Source organism: Nanorana parkeri, unplaced genomic scaffold, assembly GCF_000935625.1.
Source record: "Nanorana parkeri isolate BGI_ZX_2015 unplaced genomic scaffold, ASM93562v1 scaffold2662, whole genome shotgun sequence".
NCBI classification, from domain to species: Eukaryota; Metazoa; Chordata; class Amphibia; order Anura; family Dicroglossidae; genus Nanorana; species Nanorana parkeri.
The window spans coordinates 80,022-101,094 of record NW_017308930.1 but is presented as its reverse complement, the minus strand read 5'-3'; the positions used below and the strand labels follow the sequence as shown (position 1 = coordinate 101,094).

The window sequence follows — 21,073 nt, the reverse complement described above, 5'->3', positions numbered from 1 at the left end:
TTTGCAGCTGGAACCAGGCCCTGGTGCTCCACACAACTGTCTTAAAATCATTAGTCTACATTGTTTTAGAAAAACTGTCACGACAGTAAAGAAAGGTATCAGTTATTGGTATCAGCAAGTACTTGAGGAAAAGTATCGGTACTCGTACTCATCGAATGCATCTCTAGTTCTAAGTATCTAAAATAGGAATCTAGAGAGGAAATAAGTGTCCAACAGCAGATGGTAGGTCCAGGTCCCTATCAAGTGTTTGAAGGCATTCCAGGGTCATGAAATCATCAGGGACTGTACCACGAATAGCCCACAAGAGAAAAAGTAGATTTAGTCTGAAGTAGTGTGCTCTGAATCCAGCCACACTATCAAATTTGGGTGGTTTTACCCCTACTTGCATAGATAGCTTTATAAAGTTGAAGAGATGAGTTTATGAGGGCCTTCCAGGCATGAAGGCGTGACATTAACAGAGACCTACCAGCCCCTCCCACCATACACCAGCAGATAGACACAGTAATGTCATCACTGGATCTCAAAAGAGGTATTTCTTGATAAACAAAATTATTTTGGTTGCAAACTTCTAATTACATGTTGACTGGGGGATGGAGGATAAGGGAAGGTATTATACACTACACTTCAGCTTTAATTATAGAATCCTGTGCTTTTAAGTTACACTGCCAAATACAAATTTTCTGACATGTTACAATATCTGTCTTTGACCATGAGCTGAATAATTTAATTTGCATCTCAATTCATGGAAGCACATGGCTGACCCTAGGGATCAAAGCAAACAAAGATATCCAAGTAGCAGATGTTGTTGGTCAAAGACTACCACTTATTTAGACAGTCTATAGTCAGACTAGGGGGGCAGGATCAGATGGACTGAGCTGCCATTGGCTATATATTACCCGTCTGGACTTTCACAGACATAAATAATCTAGCATACACATAAAACATTGCTTTATTAACTGTTTTTGCAATCACATTGAAAGAACGCAAAATATATATTTTTTGTCATGAGCAGTGGGTTGTGGTCCCATGTGTCTTAAAGCAAATGCTGAACTCTAAAGTAGAGTAAAACAAGGGCAGACAAAACTAGTTCAAGCAACACAAATTGCATGCATATACAGTAACACTGAACAATTCCCATATATAATATTGCTGTAAGGAACATCTAACATGGAAAATGTACAAAAAGGAGAAATAGGTCTTTGCATTAATGAAAAATACATTTTTTTTCCGTCTACAAAGGAATTTCTAATACAAGAAAATAAATATTGCAACATAAGCCAAAAATAATTTATAATTGCTCTTTTCAATATATTTTCAATATTTCTCTTTATATTAACAAATGGCACATCAATTTTATTTTTTTCTTAAAAAACAAAGACAGGAGTGTTTCCCCTGTGACATTCATTTAGTTTTCTGCCTCTGATGTGATTTCATACGGTTTAATTTGTTGAATGGAGAGACTAAGCAGAATCTACTTTAAAGAACAACCAGCAATGTTGTTTAGTTGCCAAAGCAAATTATGGTGTACAATGTTTTCCCTTCAATTGTTAACCAGTATAAACTGTTTTGAAATATTAGATTTTATTCAAGAAATATACAGTAAGTAATACTTACCCACAATACATTAAAAACTTCTATTTTCTTTTAGCCTGGTTAAAGTACATGAATTGTGTGTAAATATTTTCTTTTATTATGCTCCTAACTAAAACCATAACATTTGTAAAAGTGTTTTTTTTATATATATTGCATATAAATATTTAATTTCAAATTACTTTGCCAAGTGCCAAGACAGTTGATTATAGGGCAAAATCTCAAATTTACACGCATAGCTTAATGATCAGAGGAGTTACTCCCTCATAGTAAGCAGTATTTTCAATAATAGAGAGACAGTCTAAGAGCAAACAGCTTCTGCTTTTCTCTCTTTTTAGAAATTACAATTCTCTGTGACACCGGTGTCATAGGACACCCTGTATATTTCTATAATTACATGTAACAAAAAGAAAAAAAAAAGTTAAGGGGTTATGTAGTTGGGTAAATGCTGCATGCTTTTTTCAGTGCAACCAGCTTACATTAGGGGTTTGTTTAGAATTCTCCTGAGTTCCTTCTGAGCTGCTTTGGCCTCCTTCTGAGCTGCTTTCCAATTACCATTGATTTGTATGGAAAGAAAATCAGTTCTGATGCATACAAATGCCCAGGTACAACCAACCCTAACAACAGTTTAAAAACATATAAACCTTTAAAAAACAACAACAAATGGATCTGAAACCATTATAGTTCCCTTTATGGTGGACCTATAATCAAATGTTAACAAAGAGCTCTGTTAAAAGTCTTAATGGATAGATATATAGTTATAGATGTTCTCCTGATCATGTAATCTCTGTTGAAGGGGCAAGTCAGTTTAAATTGGCTGATTCTTTCCTTCAGCCGAGATCATGTGAGCAACAGCCTATGCTTTCAGCACGGAGCAGAGCCTTAACCAGCAAAAGTAAGCCACGCTATTGCTCCATTATCCATCCCTATAAGATTGTTAACAGAATTTTATGTTAACATCTGAGTATGGGACTGATATCCATTCAAAAATAGGTTACATAAACACTGGACAAGGAGGTAGGTAAGTGTAGTTACATACTGTATTTAATTTAAGCTGACCCTTGTCCCCATTTCTCTGAGCAAACACTTCCAGGTTCACAGTGAAAATATATGTATAAAGTGTTGACTCTTGGCAGGTATATGGAATACTCTTTGAAAGGCAGGTAATAGAAGCATGTTCCCTAAATTCATTTTGACCAGATTTACTAAACCACCACCACCTCAGTATGTCACTTTAAGCAATGTTCTACAGGTGACACAAAGAAAGCTGGTTGTTCTTTAAAGAAATTCCCAGTTTGTTTCCTGTACTGATCAGGCAAAAAACACTAAAAGCAGGTCATGAAGCAGTGGTTTGTGGGTAGCTTTGTACCCATAGTTTAACTGAAGCACACAGAAGCAAGAACATTAAATGCAGCATATTACTTATTTGTATGAAACCTATACTAGTAAATTGTATCTAAAGTCTACCAAGCATGTAAAGTTGAACTAGTCCTAACCTGTATATAACATTGTTGAACACACAAACCCTTCATTGGCTCCACTATAGTGAAAGTAGGAGCTCTGTGATCCAAATTGATTGGATTCTGCAAACTACTAACAGCCACCTGAACCTGTCTGGTTTTATTTGCCTACTGGCAACAAATCCAAATATGAAAACGTGTTGTAACCTTGCAAGATCATTTCACATCTTACACAACACTAAATCTTATTTATCAATATGTCAGAAAAATCCTTCTGATCACCCTCACATTCTACATGGAAAAATGGAAGAAAGTATCATTTGTTGTTATAGCTTGATGTGTTTTTTCTTCAGACAGTTTGCTAAATAATAATAGGTATATTTCTAGTAAAATTATTGATTTGTTTATATTTCTGTTTAGTTGTATGAAACAAACTACTGGTGTGAGATATTATACAAAGATATAGCTGTGACCCTTTAAGCTGCTGGTTCGGCTGTTACTGAAAGGCATTTAATTATATAATCAATACTGATGACGTGGAGTGAGTTGTGGAATAAAACGGCAGGGGGTTGCAGTCATTGCAGAGTTTAAGCTATGTATATAGATATTTTTGGGATTTTTACTGTTAGGTGTGAGCTCATATGATCCAAGTTTTAATAACTTCAGTTTGTTTTTTACCCCCAATGGTTTGCTTAAGGTACATGTCTGAACTGTCTGTCTGATTCTTAGTCATGCACAAGCATTCTTTGGCATCTGTTGAATGGTTTATGACGGACTTGAAGTATATTTTGCTTTGTTGGAAAAGCTACAGGGTTGTAGGCCGCAGAAATGCCCCATATTTGTGTTTTTGCTTTTTTTTGTTTTTTTTTTCATTTATATGACCTGTGGTTTTCCCTGAGCTCACCCTGGGGTCACACAAACTGCAAAATATCAAATGCATATTTAAAGAATGTTGAAAGATAGAATGAAATGTTCAGACACATGCATGATTCACTGACAGAAGCACAAAGCATTTTTAAGGCTTACAATGGATTTATATCACTGTGTGTTGGCTAATTTGCTGATCGTCTTGAAGGTCAACAGTGCTTATTTTGTTTTATCCCTGTAAAACAAATACTTATTTTTTTTTTGCGCCATCATTGGCAACAGTAGGTTTTTGCTGCATCAAAGCATCAAGGGCCTGTCAACCGAGTTCACCTATACATATTAGCAAAGGCAAAACAACTCCATCCTCATATGGAAGGATTTTAAACCATGTCACACACACTAAATTAAACAATATTATTATTACTCTATAAATGAGTGATCATTTTTACATTGTCATCGAATTTCCAGAACACAAACTGGCTACACAAAAACCTTGACTTGAAATTTACAGATCTCTCAAAAAATTGAAGTGCAAACGAGGTAAAGACCTGAGACATGTACATCTATACAATTTGAAGCCAACCTAGGTACAACAAGAAACAATGGTTGAAGTTGGTAGTTGGTACTAGCCCTGTGAAATGAGTTAGGACACTTCACCTGTAATGACATGACCCTGAATGGACATCATTAGAAAGGGTTCTCAAAATTGGAAGCGCTGTATTAGCTCTCAGCTTCATAGTTTGGTACAAACATATTGTTGTACGTTAGCAAAAAGGGGTCCATTATCTCCTAAAAAAAAACCAGCACACTGATAGTAATTACCGAGTTATATGAACAGTGAGGAACATAAGTTTAGCTATGCATATATGGGATTATTGGCCAAACTACATAGTTTTCATCCTAATTTTCTGAAAACTGGCCAGTGTTAGGGGGAGACCACAACTTCACCACCTGATCGATAGAACATATATGATGCACATAACACTAACTGCATCTGCACATTGATATATGTATGGCAAAATGCTTTGAAGTTCAGTGCACCATTTCACAGGTCCGGCTCAGTAACCCAATCACTGTGTATGGCCAGCCTATCTCCTAGATAGAGAAAGGCCTTAGTTTTACTCGGAGTAGGAACTCCTATGTTCCTTGAAGTAACTAGGAAGTGCTGTTGACAGTCATTATTGTGGAAAAGATCAAGATGCCACAGGTTATGTACAGTGCAATTCAAAGTCAATATCCACCCTTATCAGGAGAATTTTGTGACAAAAACATGTCATTTAAAATTTTAGAGGAATCTATAGTGTCCCACTGAAGTTAGCACATGGAATAGTTACCAGATCTTTGCATAATTTCCTCAGAGTACCAGTGCATTGCCAAAAGCAGTTCACTGTAGCAAGTGATTTGCAAAAATGTTTAACTGTCTTTTTTTCCCCTGTTTTCCTGACATTAGATGCCATGTTATCTATGTGTGGTTGTCAAAATTATCCTCTTTTAGAGTAAGACTGTGGATAATCCACAAATTTTCTAAGTGCATTTATATACATTTTTTTTCCCATTTGGAACCCCTGTGCTAAATGGATAAATCCAGATTTTTTTTATAGTCTTCATCTCTGTTGACAAAACTGTCAGGACAAAAATGTCAGGAAATCTGAAATTTTGTCACTTTAGTTGAGAAACATGTTTCATGATGTCAAGTCAGCCATATTTTCAGGTGTGTTGGTACTTGAGCAATATAGATCATCAAGAATGGAAGTGTTAGAGGCAGCCCATTCTCACTTTATGGCATTTACAGTTGTAAATATCTTCATAGAGCTGTTACAAAGGATTGAAACACGGATGAGAACTTAATAGTAACCTAATCACGAGTGCTGATGGAACAGGATATCCCTTAAATTGATGAATGGGTGGTTTAAAATGTTTTGTTAAAAAACAATTACCTAAAGTGTCCCCTCTTGGCTCAACCCACAGGGATTAAGCCTAGTCTATCCACCTGAGCAAGTAAATCCAACTAGCTTTTAATGGGCTAAGCTACAATTGTTTTCCAATAGATTTTTGCACATTCCATTAGCAGACGTAGCAGATGTATCGATAAGGAAAGCCTTGCATGGCTCATAGTGCCACATACTTCTGCTATGTACGCATCTGCTTTTGGCCAACGAAAAACGTCCCGGACGGAAGAAAATGAGTTGGAGAAGAACATGATTAAACCTTTAAACAGCTTGAGTTGCCTTTCCCAACTTATAAGTGCTTTCTTCAAATAAGCAATTATTTGTGCTTTTTTTTTTTTATCCTTTTGCTTATTTTACTATGTATTGATTTTTTTTTTTTAATTAAGGGAGGACCTTTCAATGTATGTTTCATCATTGTCTTTACATAAAATAATGCCCGTTTAACTTTTTCCCATCATCCATTAACAGCTTTCGTTGGGGTAACAAGCACAAGTCCTTAACTTATGTGCTTGCAATAAATGGCAAATGCATGTAATCTACCATTAAACATTTACAGTAGAGCAACCTGTGTCTGTGAGGCTTAATGTGTCAACTAGCAGATAAAGACAACTGTGCTGAACCTGCATATGTGTTACATATATGTGACTATATGTAAAACATACTAGATATACATGTTAAAGACTTTTCTGGAAAGAGCAGGTGCGTTGGAAATGGCAGCCATCTCTTGATGTAGGCATCATTGAGCTGTCCAGTTTATTTCAAATGAAGAATTAAGATGCCAAAATGCTCATTCGAACAATATCATCATTTGATGGGTCGAATTGGCTAAGCTGCATCCTTGCTTGACTTGACTCCTCCTCTGAGTCAGTCATCTCAGCATCTGAGTAGTATCCATCAGTTTCATTGTCTAAATGGGGGTTTTCTTTGGGCGTTTCGTTGACTTGAAATCCATTTGCGCTTTCTGGACCTTCACACTTTGTCTCCAAGTTTGCTTTTCCACACTTTGGTAATTTAAACCTCACCACAGTTTTTGCACAACCCAATGTCTCAGGCACTTTGACAAGAGAATCAGACTGGGGTTGTGTGTATCTTACTGTCATTTCACTGTTATTTAAATTACTCTGATCTGAGAAACCATGCACACCATCTGCCTTCAATGCAGAGCCCTTTCTCAATGTCTTTTTCTCAATAGGTCCTTTGTGATCTGTTTGTACCTTGGCAGCTCCTTTGCCAGCTTTGTTTGATTTGGAGTTGTAGCCAGGAGGTATTTCAGTCCCATCTGACAAACTATTTGTATTATTCCACTGGGTAGAGTCATCCTGTGGATTCCTGTAAAGGTTTTCAGGACTGCTTTTTGGTAGTTTTTTCCTACCATTCAATCTTGTTTTGTTCTTAACCTTCTTTACACTTTCCATTGGTGTGAAAGGAGATTTGAGCGAGTTATCCATCATGATGCTTAGCAATGTCTCCTCATCCTGTAACAGTTCTTCTGATAGAAGACCAGAGGTGTTATTTTCCTTGTGACCATTGTTTAAGGCCCATTCGCTCATTGTCATGTTCTCAGTGGTGATCTGAACTGACTGAGCTAGCCAGCTGTTAAAAAATGTGCCATCTATAGGGAGTGATGATGACAAACCTGGAATAATAAGTAAACCACACGTCAAAAACATTTCAACACACACAGTTTCGTGCAACAATGCCAAATTCAGTGTGGAAATAATAGTGTTACAATAATACGTTTTATGTAAAAATCCCTCTCTTGGAGGATACAAGATTGTATTCTTAGACCATTGGGATATACAGTACTTCCAGGAAACATGACACTGGCAAACTAAAGCTGTAAGGACAATCCAGTATAACTCCACCACTGCCAGCAAGCCCCAGTTTTGTAGCATAAAAAAAATCAGACGTGGTTTACAAGAGAAAAAAGGGGAGGGACCTGTGTCCTGTGATGTACCTGAAGACAATGAAATTACAGTTAAGACAAACATCCTATTTTCTCAATTCAAAATCAAAGGACACAGAAGGATCTTCTTAGATCATTGGTATGTCCAAAAGCAGTCCAACTGAGGGATGGGCAACAGAGCAACCAAGCCAACAAGCCCATAACCCTACAGAAACAGAGGTAGCTCTAAAGAAACCTGTAGAGCCATCTGAAGAACCTTATGGATAAAGCTCTTATCAGCTGAGGCCTGAACGTTCATCTGGTATGAGCAATAAAAGCAGAAGACAAGGAAACAGATTATATCCACAAAAGGAAAAGGAGGAGCCTTGCCGGGAAAAGGAGCTGTAGAATCCTCCAATGAAGTTGCAACAAGAAGTTGTTTTTTTCCTATGGGGACCTACCGGGATGGCAAACAGAGATCCAGATTGAGCAGAAGGAGTAGCAGCTGCAAAATAAACTCGAACAGATCAGAAGCAGATCCGCTTCCATGTATTGTCTGTGGAACATCAAGTTTCTCTCTGAGGGTGGATATAAGTTATCACCATGGTAAAGGACTGACTGAATCTTGGTCGGATGGCCCCACAGATGAGAGGTCCAGTGTTAACGAGATAGCCATATTGTCCTGAGCTCTGAAATGATTGTTGTTTCCTCTGTCGATCAGGTCAATTGTGCTGAGAGGGTTCCCCCTACGTCCCAACCAGTTCATCATGAGCATCTACCAAACCATTAGGAGTAAGGATTTTCTCTAGTTCCGTTGAACGTGTGACCCACTACGCCAGGGCACAAGTCTGACCCTGCTAGACAGATGAATGGGACAATCCAGAGATCACACCATCTTGTCCCACTCTGCCAGAATGGTGAGTTGCAATGGTTTGGGATGAAGAAAGTACATAGGCCTGCCTCCAAGAAGGACACCCTTAGACCCAAGACCCTCATGCAAAAATGCAGGGTCAGCTCCTGAACTGAAGAGTCCAAATGTGGAAGTGTAAAGTCTGTGCTCAAGATGCAGCATACTAATAGTATTGATTATCAGGCAAGACCTTACCATAGAGGCGAACTTACAACCCAGCTGAAGAGCAGGAGGAGATAATGGCATGACTAGTATGAATGGTATGACTAGGTCATACAACAATATGCAATTAAATTAGTACCAGCAGACCAACTGCGGGGCAGGAGGAGCAATGCAGAGTGGGAGGGGCATGTAAGTATAACAGTACCCACAAGATGTATTTATGAACCCAGAGCAGAAGCAGTCAATGGTTGCTTGTGACTAGGTCATCACAGGCCTCCATACAAACGAAGTGCAAGTGAGACAGTACCAGCAAAGGTTACCTAAAGGCAAACTGTGAAGCAGAAGGTGTTAAAACATCATGTGTGACTAGGTCACCGTAGGTCACTGTGCAGACCTTAAATAAGTAAGCAAGTACCAACAGGGGATACCCACAGACCAACTGTGGAGCAAGAGGGGATAAAACACATATGTGACCTAGGCAACTGTGCAAATTGAAAACAGTTAGGCAGTACCATCAAGGACCAACAGCAGAGCAATAGGGGTCAATGGCCACGGGTGATAAGGTCGCCAGAGGCCACTGTACAAACAGTATACAAGTGAGACATTACCAACAAGGATTATTAACGGATCCACTGTGGAGCAGGAGGGGACAAAGGCCATATTAGCTCCCATATGACGCTGTGCAAACAGTAAACAGGGAGATTTTACAAACAAGGGTTAAGTATAGACCACTGCAGAACAGTAAAGGTTAATGGCCTAGGTTACATTAGGCCATCTATAAACAGGGTCCATCTCTCAAGGGCACTATAAAAAAACTGGGGCTTGTTGGGAGTTGGAGAGGTTATACTGGGATTTGCCAGTGTCCAATATCCTAAAGGTGGCAGTATAACCCAGTGATCTAAGAATTATCTTGTGTCCTCATCATGTGAGAAATACGTGGCTGCTATTTTTGACCTCTTTTTGAACATTCGGATTGACTGATAGTTATGCTGACCCACTAGCTTCTATATATTTCGAGTCATTGACTTCAAAAGTATGTTAAACAAGAAAGTCGTAAAAAAGTAAAAACCTCTATTATTTGCACATATGCTCCAGGTAAGTGACTCAAAGTATTTCAGAAACAGGGTCAGCAAGAGAGCCTGGCAACTAGCATATCCAGACATCGAGTTGTACAATAGCAGCTTCCATTTTTCAGTTTCCTTTAAAGAAAAATAAAAAAAGGAATTCCCTTTTTCCCTAAACTCAGGAGTAAATCTTAAAAAATGTATTCAAGTACCTTGCCTATTAACAAAATGTAGCTTATTTGTGCATCACTTACATGTAGCTCCTCAAATAATCTCTGAATTTGTGCTGGCACTCTCCTTCCTTCTGGAGGGTGGCTACTTTTGTTCCCCATACTCTGTGTGTGTGTTGTAAAATAACCAACGTTCAAATCTCTATCCAGTGATGGACTACAATCTCAATACAAATGAGTAAACTAAATGGGAGATTGTAGTCCATCACAGAATAGAGTTTGGAGCTAACGAAAAAGGGAGCTTATTTGTGTATCACTTGACTTGACTTGTGTATCACTTCCTTCCTTCTGGAGAGTGGCTACTTTTGTTCCCCATGGTCTCTGTGTGTGTTTTAAAGTAGCCACTGCCCCAGCTCCCTCCCGTGACAGGGTACAATCTCAATACAAATGACTAACTAAACATTGTAGTCCATCGAGGGAGTGAGCTTGGAGTGGTGACTACTTTACAACACACACACAGTGACCATGGGGAACAAAAGTAGCCACTCTCCACAAGGAAGGACAGTGTCAGCACCAATTCAGAGATGATTTGAGGATCTACAGCCAAGTGATACACATATACTGTAAGGTACAGTTTGGTTAATAGTTAAGGCACTTAGTGTAGTTTTAAGATTTAAATCCAGAATTTAATGTCACTTTAAAGCTGCATAAGCACACTTACAATTATAGCATTTCTTTCCTGTTTTATAGACAATTTTAAAAAGTTTCTCAAAACTATATTTACCCAGTTGTCCTAAAACTGAATCGCTTCCTCTTCTCGTTCTCTCTTTTTTCTCCGGACTTCCTCTCAGGCCCTCTCTGCTTTTTCGTTTGGGATCAGCTTTTTTCCTTTTTATTTTCTTCTTTGCTTTTTCTATTGAAATGGACAATTGTTTTTGGAATATTAAAATGACATAATTATTTAATAACTAACTAGCATATATGAAGTTGACAATTACAACTAAAATTTCATTAAGCATACTAGGTTATCAAAAATAATGTATAGATCCACCAAACACACTTTATGCCTGCTATAATGCAGCAGCAGTTGTATCTTTTGGATAATGAAGGTAAATAATGAATCTTTAAGTAGTCTATAGCTGTAGGTAAAGATATCTTAAAGCTGAAAATAACCAGCTCAAAGCTCCTTCCAATTACAAGCCAAGATTCACTAACAATCTTGCCAGAGATGGCCCATCTTGGTTGACCATTTGTTCTGCTTGCAGACACAGTAGGACGTTGAAGTGCAGACAAGCAGTGAATGATCAAGCCCTTTGTGTTACCTCCAGCTGCCTATATGTGTGAAAACCTAGAGTTTCTTCAAAAGCAGAGAAAAGGAGGAAAATAAGAACAATAGTCATTTACAGCTTGGATATACTCAGCAATTTATGTGTATGTAAAATAATAATACAAAAGGCAGCCACTTGTTGCTGCATACTTCCTGAAACCAGATGTTCCACTGCTTTGCCCTTAATGAAGAGTCCTTTCCTGGGGACAATGCAGTTGGGTTATTTTACTATCTCAGTAGACCAATAAAATGGTACTCTGAAATTCAATAATGCCTTGACTAAAGAGATGTACTGTACAAAAGCTCCACAATTCACATCTGACAAGACAATATGGGATATGGGCTCCACAGCAATCAGTTCAGAATGGAAATCAGTAGACTATAATTGTGTTCATCACTTAAAGTGCAACTATGGAAAAAATATAGAAATTACAAATATTCTGCAGTCTCTTACTAGTATTGACACAGCATGTTTTTGCTTTTCTGAGGTCTTCCCACCCGTAACATAGTTTTATAGCTTGTTGATCCTGCCAGTAGAGGTGCTATTTTCCCCTTCCTATAATAGGAAGATAAAACTGTTCAATCCGCACTTATAATTGAACATGGCAACCCCCCTCCTATCCTTCCCCCCTTATTTTCATCTCCTGTAATATATTATGCTGCATTATGTGTGCATACTGTTGGCAAGTTGCCTATTTATACTGTTTTTTTATGCCTTCATGACTCAATGTGGCCCTTCTTTGATCTGTGCCATATACTGTTGGCTGTATAGTGACTTAGTTTGCTTTTCTTTCTGTATTGTTTGTTTTATGGTGTTTACGACAAATATGATAAAATTATTCTGTTAAAAAAAAAACAACAACAACATTGAACAGCAGCATTGTCACCCCATGTCTTAGGCTGGGTTCACACCTAGGCGTATCGAATATGCGCATTGTCGCGCATTTCGTGCCGCGCGTTATTACCGCGATTCGTGATAAAAAATCGCGCAACAAACGCGCGTTTCCGAGGGCTACTTGGCTGTATCCCAATAGATACGTGCGACAAATACGCCCCAAAGAAGCTCCTGTACTTCTTTGAAATATGCCCAGGTGTGAACCATACCCATAGGAAACAATGGGATTTCGGTGTTTGAGCGTTTTGCAGAGCGTAAGAACGCGCTACAAAACGCCCAGGTGTGAACCGGGCCTAAAATAGACATGCAGTTTTAAATGGACTTCAAAATGTTTTTTTTTCCGGAGCAATTTCTTACTATTTGCACACACATGATATAATCTCAATTTTTGGCTAGAGAACAGCTTCAAACCCCCAAACAATAATATATTTTCTGAAAGCTGAAGCCCTGTAGAATACAAAAACGCTAGTTGAAATTTTTTATGTCACACAATATTTGCGTAAATGTTTATCAAACCAGTATTTTTAGGATAAAATACACTAAAATGAAACTTGCACAGAAACAGAATACCCATTTTTTTGGTAAAATATAAAAGACAGGGTCATGTCGGGTAAATAGACACCAAACATGTCAAGCCTTACAATTGTGTTCACACGTGAAGCCCGAAAAAACTTCAATACCCCATATTTCCAAAAGGGTACACTTTAAAACCTTTACAGCTCATCAGTTTAGTGCTAACAGTGATTGATGGCCCTAGAATTATTGCTCTCACTTGGACATTTGCGGCGATATACAACATGTGTATCGCAATTTTCATTTTTTGCACCTAGGCGCACCGACGCAGCAGCCGTGTTCTTGGTTTAACCACTTCTGCGGGCCGCCGTAGATGTATGTACTGCGGCCTGGAAGTGGTAAAACCATATCAATAAAAGCTTAACATTGTAAGCACCCCTATTATTACCTTTTGGTAAGAAGCTTTTATTGCAGTGTATATGTTTGGCATGCCTTGGTGACGGGATGAATTAACACCCATGTGCATGTGTGGGAGTTACATCATCCTAGGCTAGCCAATCAAGATGGTTTAAGATGCTGAACCCAAAAGAAGCCTGGGTGAAAATGTTGGTGATGGAATTCACGGAGATCGCATAGCTGGAGGGGAGGTGGGTATAGCTGACTTTAGTTGTGCTTCAAGCTAACATACATGATTGAGTTCTAGTATGGCAGATTTAAATAGCATAATAGGAATTACACAATGCAATTCAGCTTTTCCCACTGCTGTAGAAGTAGGTCAAATTTTCCAGTGTTTATATATATATTTATATATACACACACACCGATCAGCCATAACATTATGACCACTGAGTGGTGAAGTGAAAAACATTGATTATCTCGGGACAATGGCACCTGGAAGTGGGTGTGATATCTTAGGCAGCAAGTGAAATTTTTGTCCCTGAAGCTGATTGTTTGAAGCATAAAAAATGGGCAAGTGTAGTGATTTGAGCAACTTTGACAAGGGCCAAACTGTGATGCCTAGACAACTGAGTCAGAGCAACTCCAAAACTGCAGCTCTTCAGGGATGTTACTGGTCTGCAGTGGTCAGAAAAGTGGTCCAAGGAAGGAAGACCAGTGACAGGGTCATGGGTGGCTAAGGCTCATTGATGCATGTGGGGAGCAAAGGCTGGCTCGTGTGGTTCGATTCAATAGAAGAGCTACTGTAGCTCTAATTGCTGAAAAAGTTAATGCTGGTTCAGACAGAAAGGTGTCTGAACATGCAGTGCATTGCAGTTTTTTGTGTATGGGGCTGCGTGATTGCAGACTGGTCAGGGTGCCCATGCTGATCCGTGTCCACCACCAAAAGTGCCTACAATGGGCACATGAGCATCAGAACTGGAGCACAGCAGCAATGGAAGAAGGTGGTCTTATTTTATGAATCATGTTTTCTTTTACATCATGTGGATGTCCAGGTGGCTGTGTGTTGCTTACCTGGGGAAGAGATGGCACACGGATGCACTATAAGGAAGAAGGCAAGCCGGTGGAGGTAGTGCGATGCTGTGGGCAATGTTCTGCAGGGAAACCTTGGGTCCTGCAATTCAGTTTTATGTTACTTTGACATATACACCTACCAAAACATTGTTCCACACCAAGGACACCCCTTCATGGAAACAATATACCTTGATGGCAGTGGCCTCTTAGTAGGATAATGCATCCTGCCACACTTAAAAAAAATAGTTCAAGAATGGTTTGAGGAACAAAACAACGGGTTTGAGGTGATGACTTAGCCTCCTAATTCTCCAGATCTCAATCCAATCAAGCATCTGTGGGGTGTGCTGGAAAAACAAGTCTGATCCATGGGCACCCCACCTCACAAGTTCCACAACTTCAAGGTTCTGCTATTGATGGCTTCGTGCCAGATACCACAGCATACCTTCAGAGGTCCATTGGAGTCCATGCCTCGAAAGGTCAGGGCTGTTATGGCAGCAAAAGGGGAACCTACTCAATATTAGGCGGGTGGTCATAATGTTATGGCTGAACGGTGTATATATATTTGTACATTAACCTCAAACCTGAAACATGCTCTTTGCTTTAAAGCAATGGTTCTCAACCTGTGTAACCTCAGGACCGACATTTGTCCTTGGCCGGTAAGTTGCGCTGCAATGGAACGCACAGCATTAGGGTACCGCGCGTTCCGGTGCGGGCGTGCGAACTGCGGGTGGGAGGTGCATTTGGGGTACCATTCAAATGAATGGCAACGCAACACACCTCCCACAACAGAATGCAGGATTGCCCGGGGTGTTTACACCCCCTTCCTGTCCAGGCCATTTTTCAGTATTCAGCGCTGCGGTATTTTGGCTGACATTTATTCAGTCATGCAACGCTGTACTGAAATGAATTTTATACACTTTTTTGGGGACAGATAGAGCTTTCTTTTGGTGGTATTTAATCACCACTGCGGTTTTTATTTTTTACTATATAATGAAAAAAGTACAGAACAATTATTATTACCCACATTTTTGGCAAAATATAAAAGACGGGGTCACGTCGGGTAAAAAGACACCAAACATGTCAAGGGGGCGGGGGACTTTAAATGTTTTTTTATTACCTTTATATGTGACTTTTGACTTTCAAAAGTTTTTATTGTTTTCATCCAAAGATACATTTTACACATTACAACATTACACCTTAAGACAAGACAACAAACCATAACAAAAAACAAAAGAAAAAACTCAGACCTCAAAAAACCCCCCCAAAAAAACAGAAATTTGGTATTCAAGATGAGCATTTGGGTTGAATTTGGTCAGATTTGGTTGGGGTGGAGTAAGGGCTATAGTCTACCTACTATTCTCACATTATTGTAGGGCTTGTATATGCCAACTTGGCCCCCCAGGTGTGTTCAAATTGCACAGCTTTATCCATAAGAATACTCGCTAATTTTTCATGAGTCATGATCCAAGGCAGCTTAATCTTTACATGCTTCAGTGACACCCTACATGTGACTTTTTTAATTTTTTAATATTTTTTTGTAACTAATTCTTTTAAACCTATTTTTTTCACTTAACTTTATTACTCTCACATAGGGGACTAACAAGCCCCCTTTGTGATAGCCAATTTTCAGTGACAGGTCCTCTTTATGGAGACATCAGGGGTCTTTAAGATCCCTAATGTCACCTAGGGACCCCCAGAGCAGCTGATAAAGCAAACACCTGCTTCACCAGCTTCTCTCCGGTTTCTGTACCGGAGAGTGACAGAGGAATGCGGAAGTGATGTAATACACATCACTTCCTGCATTCTGAAGAGGAGGAGGAGATCAAAAGGAGATCGTGTACTGATCTCCAGCCGCAGAGCTGCTGTGCTGGCTCCGGGCTCACACCGGGCACAGCGGAGCTCGGGATCGCCAGCAGCGGCTGCAACGGGGGGGCACACCCCCATGCATATTACAAGAGATCGTCGATTTCCCGTAAGTGCGCACCGCCTAGCGGCAGGACGGGATGGGGCGTTTAAAAACGCATTCAAGAAGCCGCTTTCCTAACACCAAACATGGCAGCATATTGATGGGACATCCAAAAAACCAGGGAGGGTAATTCCGAGATATTTATTTTAATTTGCACAGCTGTTAAACACATTCCAACCAAACTCCACCCTAGTTAAGACTGCTGGAAAGACCCTGCAATGGGACAGGAACCTGTCATACATGGAGGTCACTGCCTTTCAGAGTAACACTGGAGGCACCGCTAAATTCTGTCCAATGGGATGAAATCCATCCGTAGAGTGAACCCAGAGACTAATCGGTGGCTCCATCTTCTTCTTGGACAACCTTGAACAGCCACGATGCATGTGTCCTAGTGAACACAGAGATCCCTTTTCTGGTACCACCAGAAAGTTGAATAGATCGACCTGTCAGAAGAGGCAATCTCAATCTATCTTCCTAGCCAAGTTTAAGTGATGGGCTTAAACAAAACTCTATTCTGTAATATTGGCAGATATGATGCCCTATTTAGATGGATGGATCTGCAGACCTTTGGATGATGCCGAGGAAATAGCCTGTATAGAAATAGAAATACCCTGTCTGGAAATTATAGCCATAAATTGATTTGTAGTCTAAGGTTGACTACCCAGGATCCTCCACCCTGAGGGGGATTGCTGCAAGAAATATAATTTTACATATTACAGTCCTACTGAGGAAGCCTTATCTGAACAAAGTAAAGGAAGGAGGACCATATTTCGCACTCTTTAAATCCAAGGGCAATGAACGACTTTTCAGAGTGAACTCTAACACAGGCCCTTAAGAACTGGGTTTTCAACCAATGAGCTGCCCATTGTGTTTCAAACAATAAGGAAAGAGGTTACAGACACACAAGTACATATTGCCTGCCTGAAGAAATTTCAATATCTCTGTCATGGCAGGGTGAGGAGGATCAAAAAATCTTTGAGCTTGCAAACTCTAAGAACTTACTATTCCATACTGTAGATTATGTGACATTTTAGAGGTGCTCTAGCCTTCAATGAAACCGCGATTGGAGATGAGTAATCCAGGTGAGCTAGTCTCTACTTCCAGCCTTCATGCCGCTTAAAATTATTTGGTTGCACTTGGATATAGCACCTACTGTACAAAGGCTGGCTGTTCACTATGACTAGAAGGTTCCAGTATACAAGAGAGGGAACCCTAGTTACATAGGCCACAGTCAAAGGATTGTGATTACCATACCTAGATAATTGTGGGCCCTATGTAGCAGTCTAGGAACAAAAAGGAAGGAAACACCTAAGGATGAAATCACTTCTTTTGCCATTGGAGAATTCACTTGACAAGAAACGCTGCACTTCATGCTCTTAGGGGTTGATCAGGTTAAGATCTGGACAGCCCCTTGCTGCTGAAGGAACACTTGCTGGATAAGAAATGACTCATTGTTCAGGACTTTGTGGTTCACAGCGTCTGCCAGGAAATTCTGGGAAGTTGAATGTAGGATGCAAGGAGATGCACCAAGTTACTTAGTGCTGGAAACATGATTAGAGATACCTCCAGCAGCAGTGAGCAGTTGCTTCCTCCTTAATGACACTGAATCTATGAAACTTAATCATCCTGTTGTCCATGTAACTCATTATTTAAGATTCCTGGATCTGTTATGAAAAATGTTTTTGGGACCTTAAAGGTTCTCTAAACTAGAAGATACTGGAGATTCTTCCTCCATCGTCAGCTAAAATTTAAATTTCCTGTCCGCCGCTCACGCCACCGCACTCGCTGGTAAACCCGCTCACGCTGAGGACATGCATCTGGCCCTCTCCTCCCGGTGAGCTTCCCGACTCGCTGCTGACCGCTGCCAATCAAGGTAAGTCACTCGAGATCCCTTTTTAATGTTTTCTGTTTTTTTTTTTTAAAGCGGCACACTGTAGAACATTAGCAGCTATAGAGGAACAACAAATCCCAGCAATAATACATTATACAGGGTGTTTAATGTATTATTGCTGGGATTTGGTGTTCCTCTATAACTGGTCAGTGGTATTCTGCATTGCGCCGTATAATCATTATACAGCACACTGCCGAACTCCACCAGCTATAGAGGACTACAAATCCCAGCAATAGTACATTATAGTATAATGTACTATTGCTGCGATTTGCTGTATTCCTCTATAGCTGGCGTTATTCTGCATTGCGCTGTATAATGTACTATATTGCACACCAAACTTTTTTTTTTTTACTTCCACCGCTCCAAACTTGCTCCCGTGATGGACTACAATCTCAATACAAGCTAGTAGTCCATCAAAAAGTCATCAACATTTTCAATCATTGATTAATCAGCTTTCATTTAGTTGGCCCTGGTCACGGCTCCACACACGCCGCGCGCCGCACCTCCTCCCCACCTCATGCTTGCCGCTGCTAGACCCGCACGTTCCACACGCCGCACCTCCTCCCCCCTCACGCTTGACGCTGCCAGACCCGCCAGCCCGTATCCATGCTCCACACGCCGCACCCCCTCCCTGCCTCACGCCGCTGCCAGACCCGCCTGCCCGTATCCACGCTTCACACGCCGCACCTCCTTCCCGCCTCACGCTTGCCGCTGCCAGACCCGCCCGGCCGCCCACATCCACGCTCCACACGCCGCACCGCCCCACGTTTGCCACTGCCAGACCCGCCCGCATCCACATGCATCACCTCCTCCCCGCCTCACGCTTGCCGCTGCCAGACCCGCCCGCCCGCATCCACGCTCCACACACCGCACCTCCTCCCTGCCTCACATCACCCGACCATTCACACTACCGTTACATGGATGGCAAAAGTGGCAGACGGGCAAGGAGAAGGCGGGGGGAAGAGGCAGAGCGGGAGGGAGGCCAAGTTGCTGCACCATGGGCCTCTAGGTTGTACTTGCCCCCTGGGCTAAAAGTTGCCAGTCAGCCCCTGACTAGGAAGTCGTTGAGGTGATTAGCACAACGGAATGCAGAAGAATCCCTTGCCATCATTATCACTGGATAGGGACACTTTTTATGGCAGTTGAAACAGGCACAGAGGCCGTAGCCACAAAGAATCTCATATGTGGAATATCCTGATCCTTTGTTACAGGGAATGTATACTGTTGCCTTTAAGAATCCCATTGGAAGAGGCTCGGCTTCTAATAAGTCTATTTCACTTTTGGAACGGATTACGTCAACTGGAGACAGCAATGAGCAGGATAGAGACTTGATCTGCCTCAAACATAACACCAAGATTACTGGCTTTCTGCAAATTCTCAAGAGCTTCTCCTCTTCCTAGGATGGCTTGGCTTTTCCTGTTGAAGATCCCTTTAGATTTGTGGACTGCCAGAGTATGAGCATGCTGAATTATCAGCAGGATGTCACCCAAATAGTGAAATACTTGAAAGCCTAGTTCACCCAAGATGGTAATGACTGGATATAGCATTTGAAAATGGCCTAAGAATGTGGCACGACCAAAGGGCAGATACACAAACTGAAAGTGGAACCCTAGAATGGTAAGTAAGACATTAGTGGAAGTATAGGTGTACAGGAACGTGGGTACACGTCTGCTAGACAGAACATAGCCTGTTTGCTGGCTTGAAGGACTGACTGAAGTAATTCCATATGTTATATCTGGGTCCTGATCCGTCTGTTAAAGGCTTGCAGAACCATGATTAAGTCTCCTGTTTATTTATTTATTTTAGTAGGAAAAATTTAGGGTAGAAACCTTATCTTCTGGACAGAAAATATTATGTGACACCCTTTGGATATATGTGCATGGAACCTGAAGTTTTGCTTACACCAAGGAACCCTAATTAGAATTTGACTGAAAATTGTGAAGAGATTCCCAAGAATGTCCATCTTGAACATTAACAGGACCCCTGGGACCCAAACAGGATATGCTTAAACTTGCATAACTTCCCACAACCTGGGACCTACTGGGCAAGTTCAGTCAGAGGAAACCTCACAGGGACTCCTTTCTTGAGAGGAATTAATCTTGGCTTGTTCAAGTGAAGAAAGGATGACTGAACTCTTCCATCCCTTTCTGTAGTCTCTCACAGGGCTATAAATCATTAGTTTCTTTGCCTCCTGCCTATTTGTTGGTGATGGCAATGGGGCCTTCCAATATGAGGAATTAATTCTGATTGCCCTTGTGACTTTAGAAATTGTGGTGTGTAACTTGTTGCTGAACCTGGGGGAGCCTATAAATGGAGCTCTGCACCTCTTAAGATAACTGCAGTATGGGATAAGCAACACAGAATATCCCAAGCAGTCTCAGTATAAAGTCACTGGCTGATCTCATTTCAGTCAAACTGCAGTGACCCCAAGACCTCTTGCCAGCCATAAGGTCTGCTTCTGTGTTCACCGCTCAAACACATATTGTCTTGACTACTGAAGAGCCATTCCTGACCCACAGTTGCTCCAGGAAGGTATAAAACTTTCCAAAACTCATATAGGGTGTCCTTATAGGACACTACATCATCCATGGTAATGTCACACTTCTAACTAGTCCTTCTAACGTATGGCCTCCTTACTGCCCTAATTATGGGTTGAATAAGGCATACAATAAGGGATTCCCAAGGGCGGGTGAACTGTCAACTGGGAAGTACGCTGCAAAAACCTCTGTAAATCGATTGCCTTTTGTCTAGAGGAGAACTTGAGGTGAATATAACTGCTTGATTGGGCTGGTAACTAACAGCTCATAAACTACTTCACAGTCTGTTTAATAAGGTTTCAAACCTCCACCTTTACTGCTGCCCCTGCAGGAGAAACTTGGCACAGCCTCCTGCCAGATGATCGTAAGCCCAGCACTGCTAAAATGTTGTGCAATCCTTGTGATGCTTCCCCTAGC

General features: G+C 40.8%; 1 protein-coding gene across 1 annotated transcript in view; it reads right to left on the bottom strand.

Annotated features, from left to right (window-relative positions):
- Positions 1 to 6,064: 6,064 nt before the first annotated feature.
- The window catches only part of LOC108802105 (protein Jade-2-like), a 90,217-nt gene continuing 75,208 nt past the window's right edge, over positions 6,065 to 21,073 (bottom strand). Inside the window, exons 5-6 of the mRNA XM_018573992.1 lie at positions 10,842 to 10,970; positions 6,065 to 7,502 (exon numbers count right to left, since the gene is read on the bottom strand). Of these exons, the coding sequence (XP_018429494.1) occupies positions 6,637 to 7,502; positions 10,842 to 10,970 (995 nt within the window). The 3' untranslated portion in view covers positions 6,065 to 6,636. The remainder of the gene's footprint in view (positions 7,503 to 10,841; positions 10,971 to 21,073) is intronic.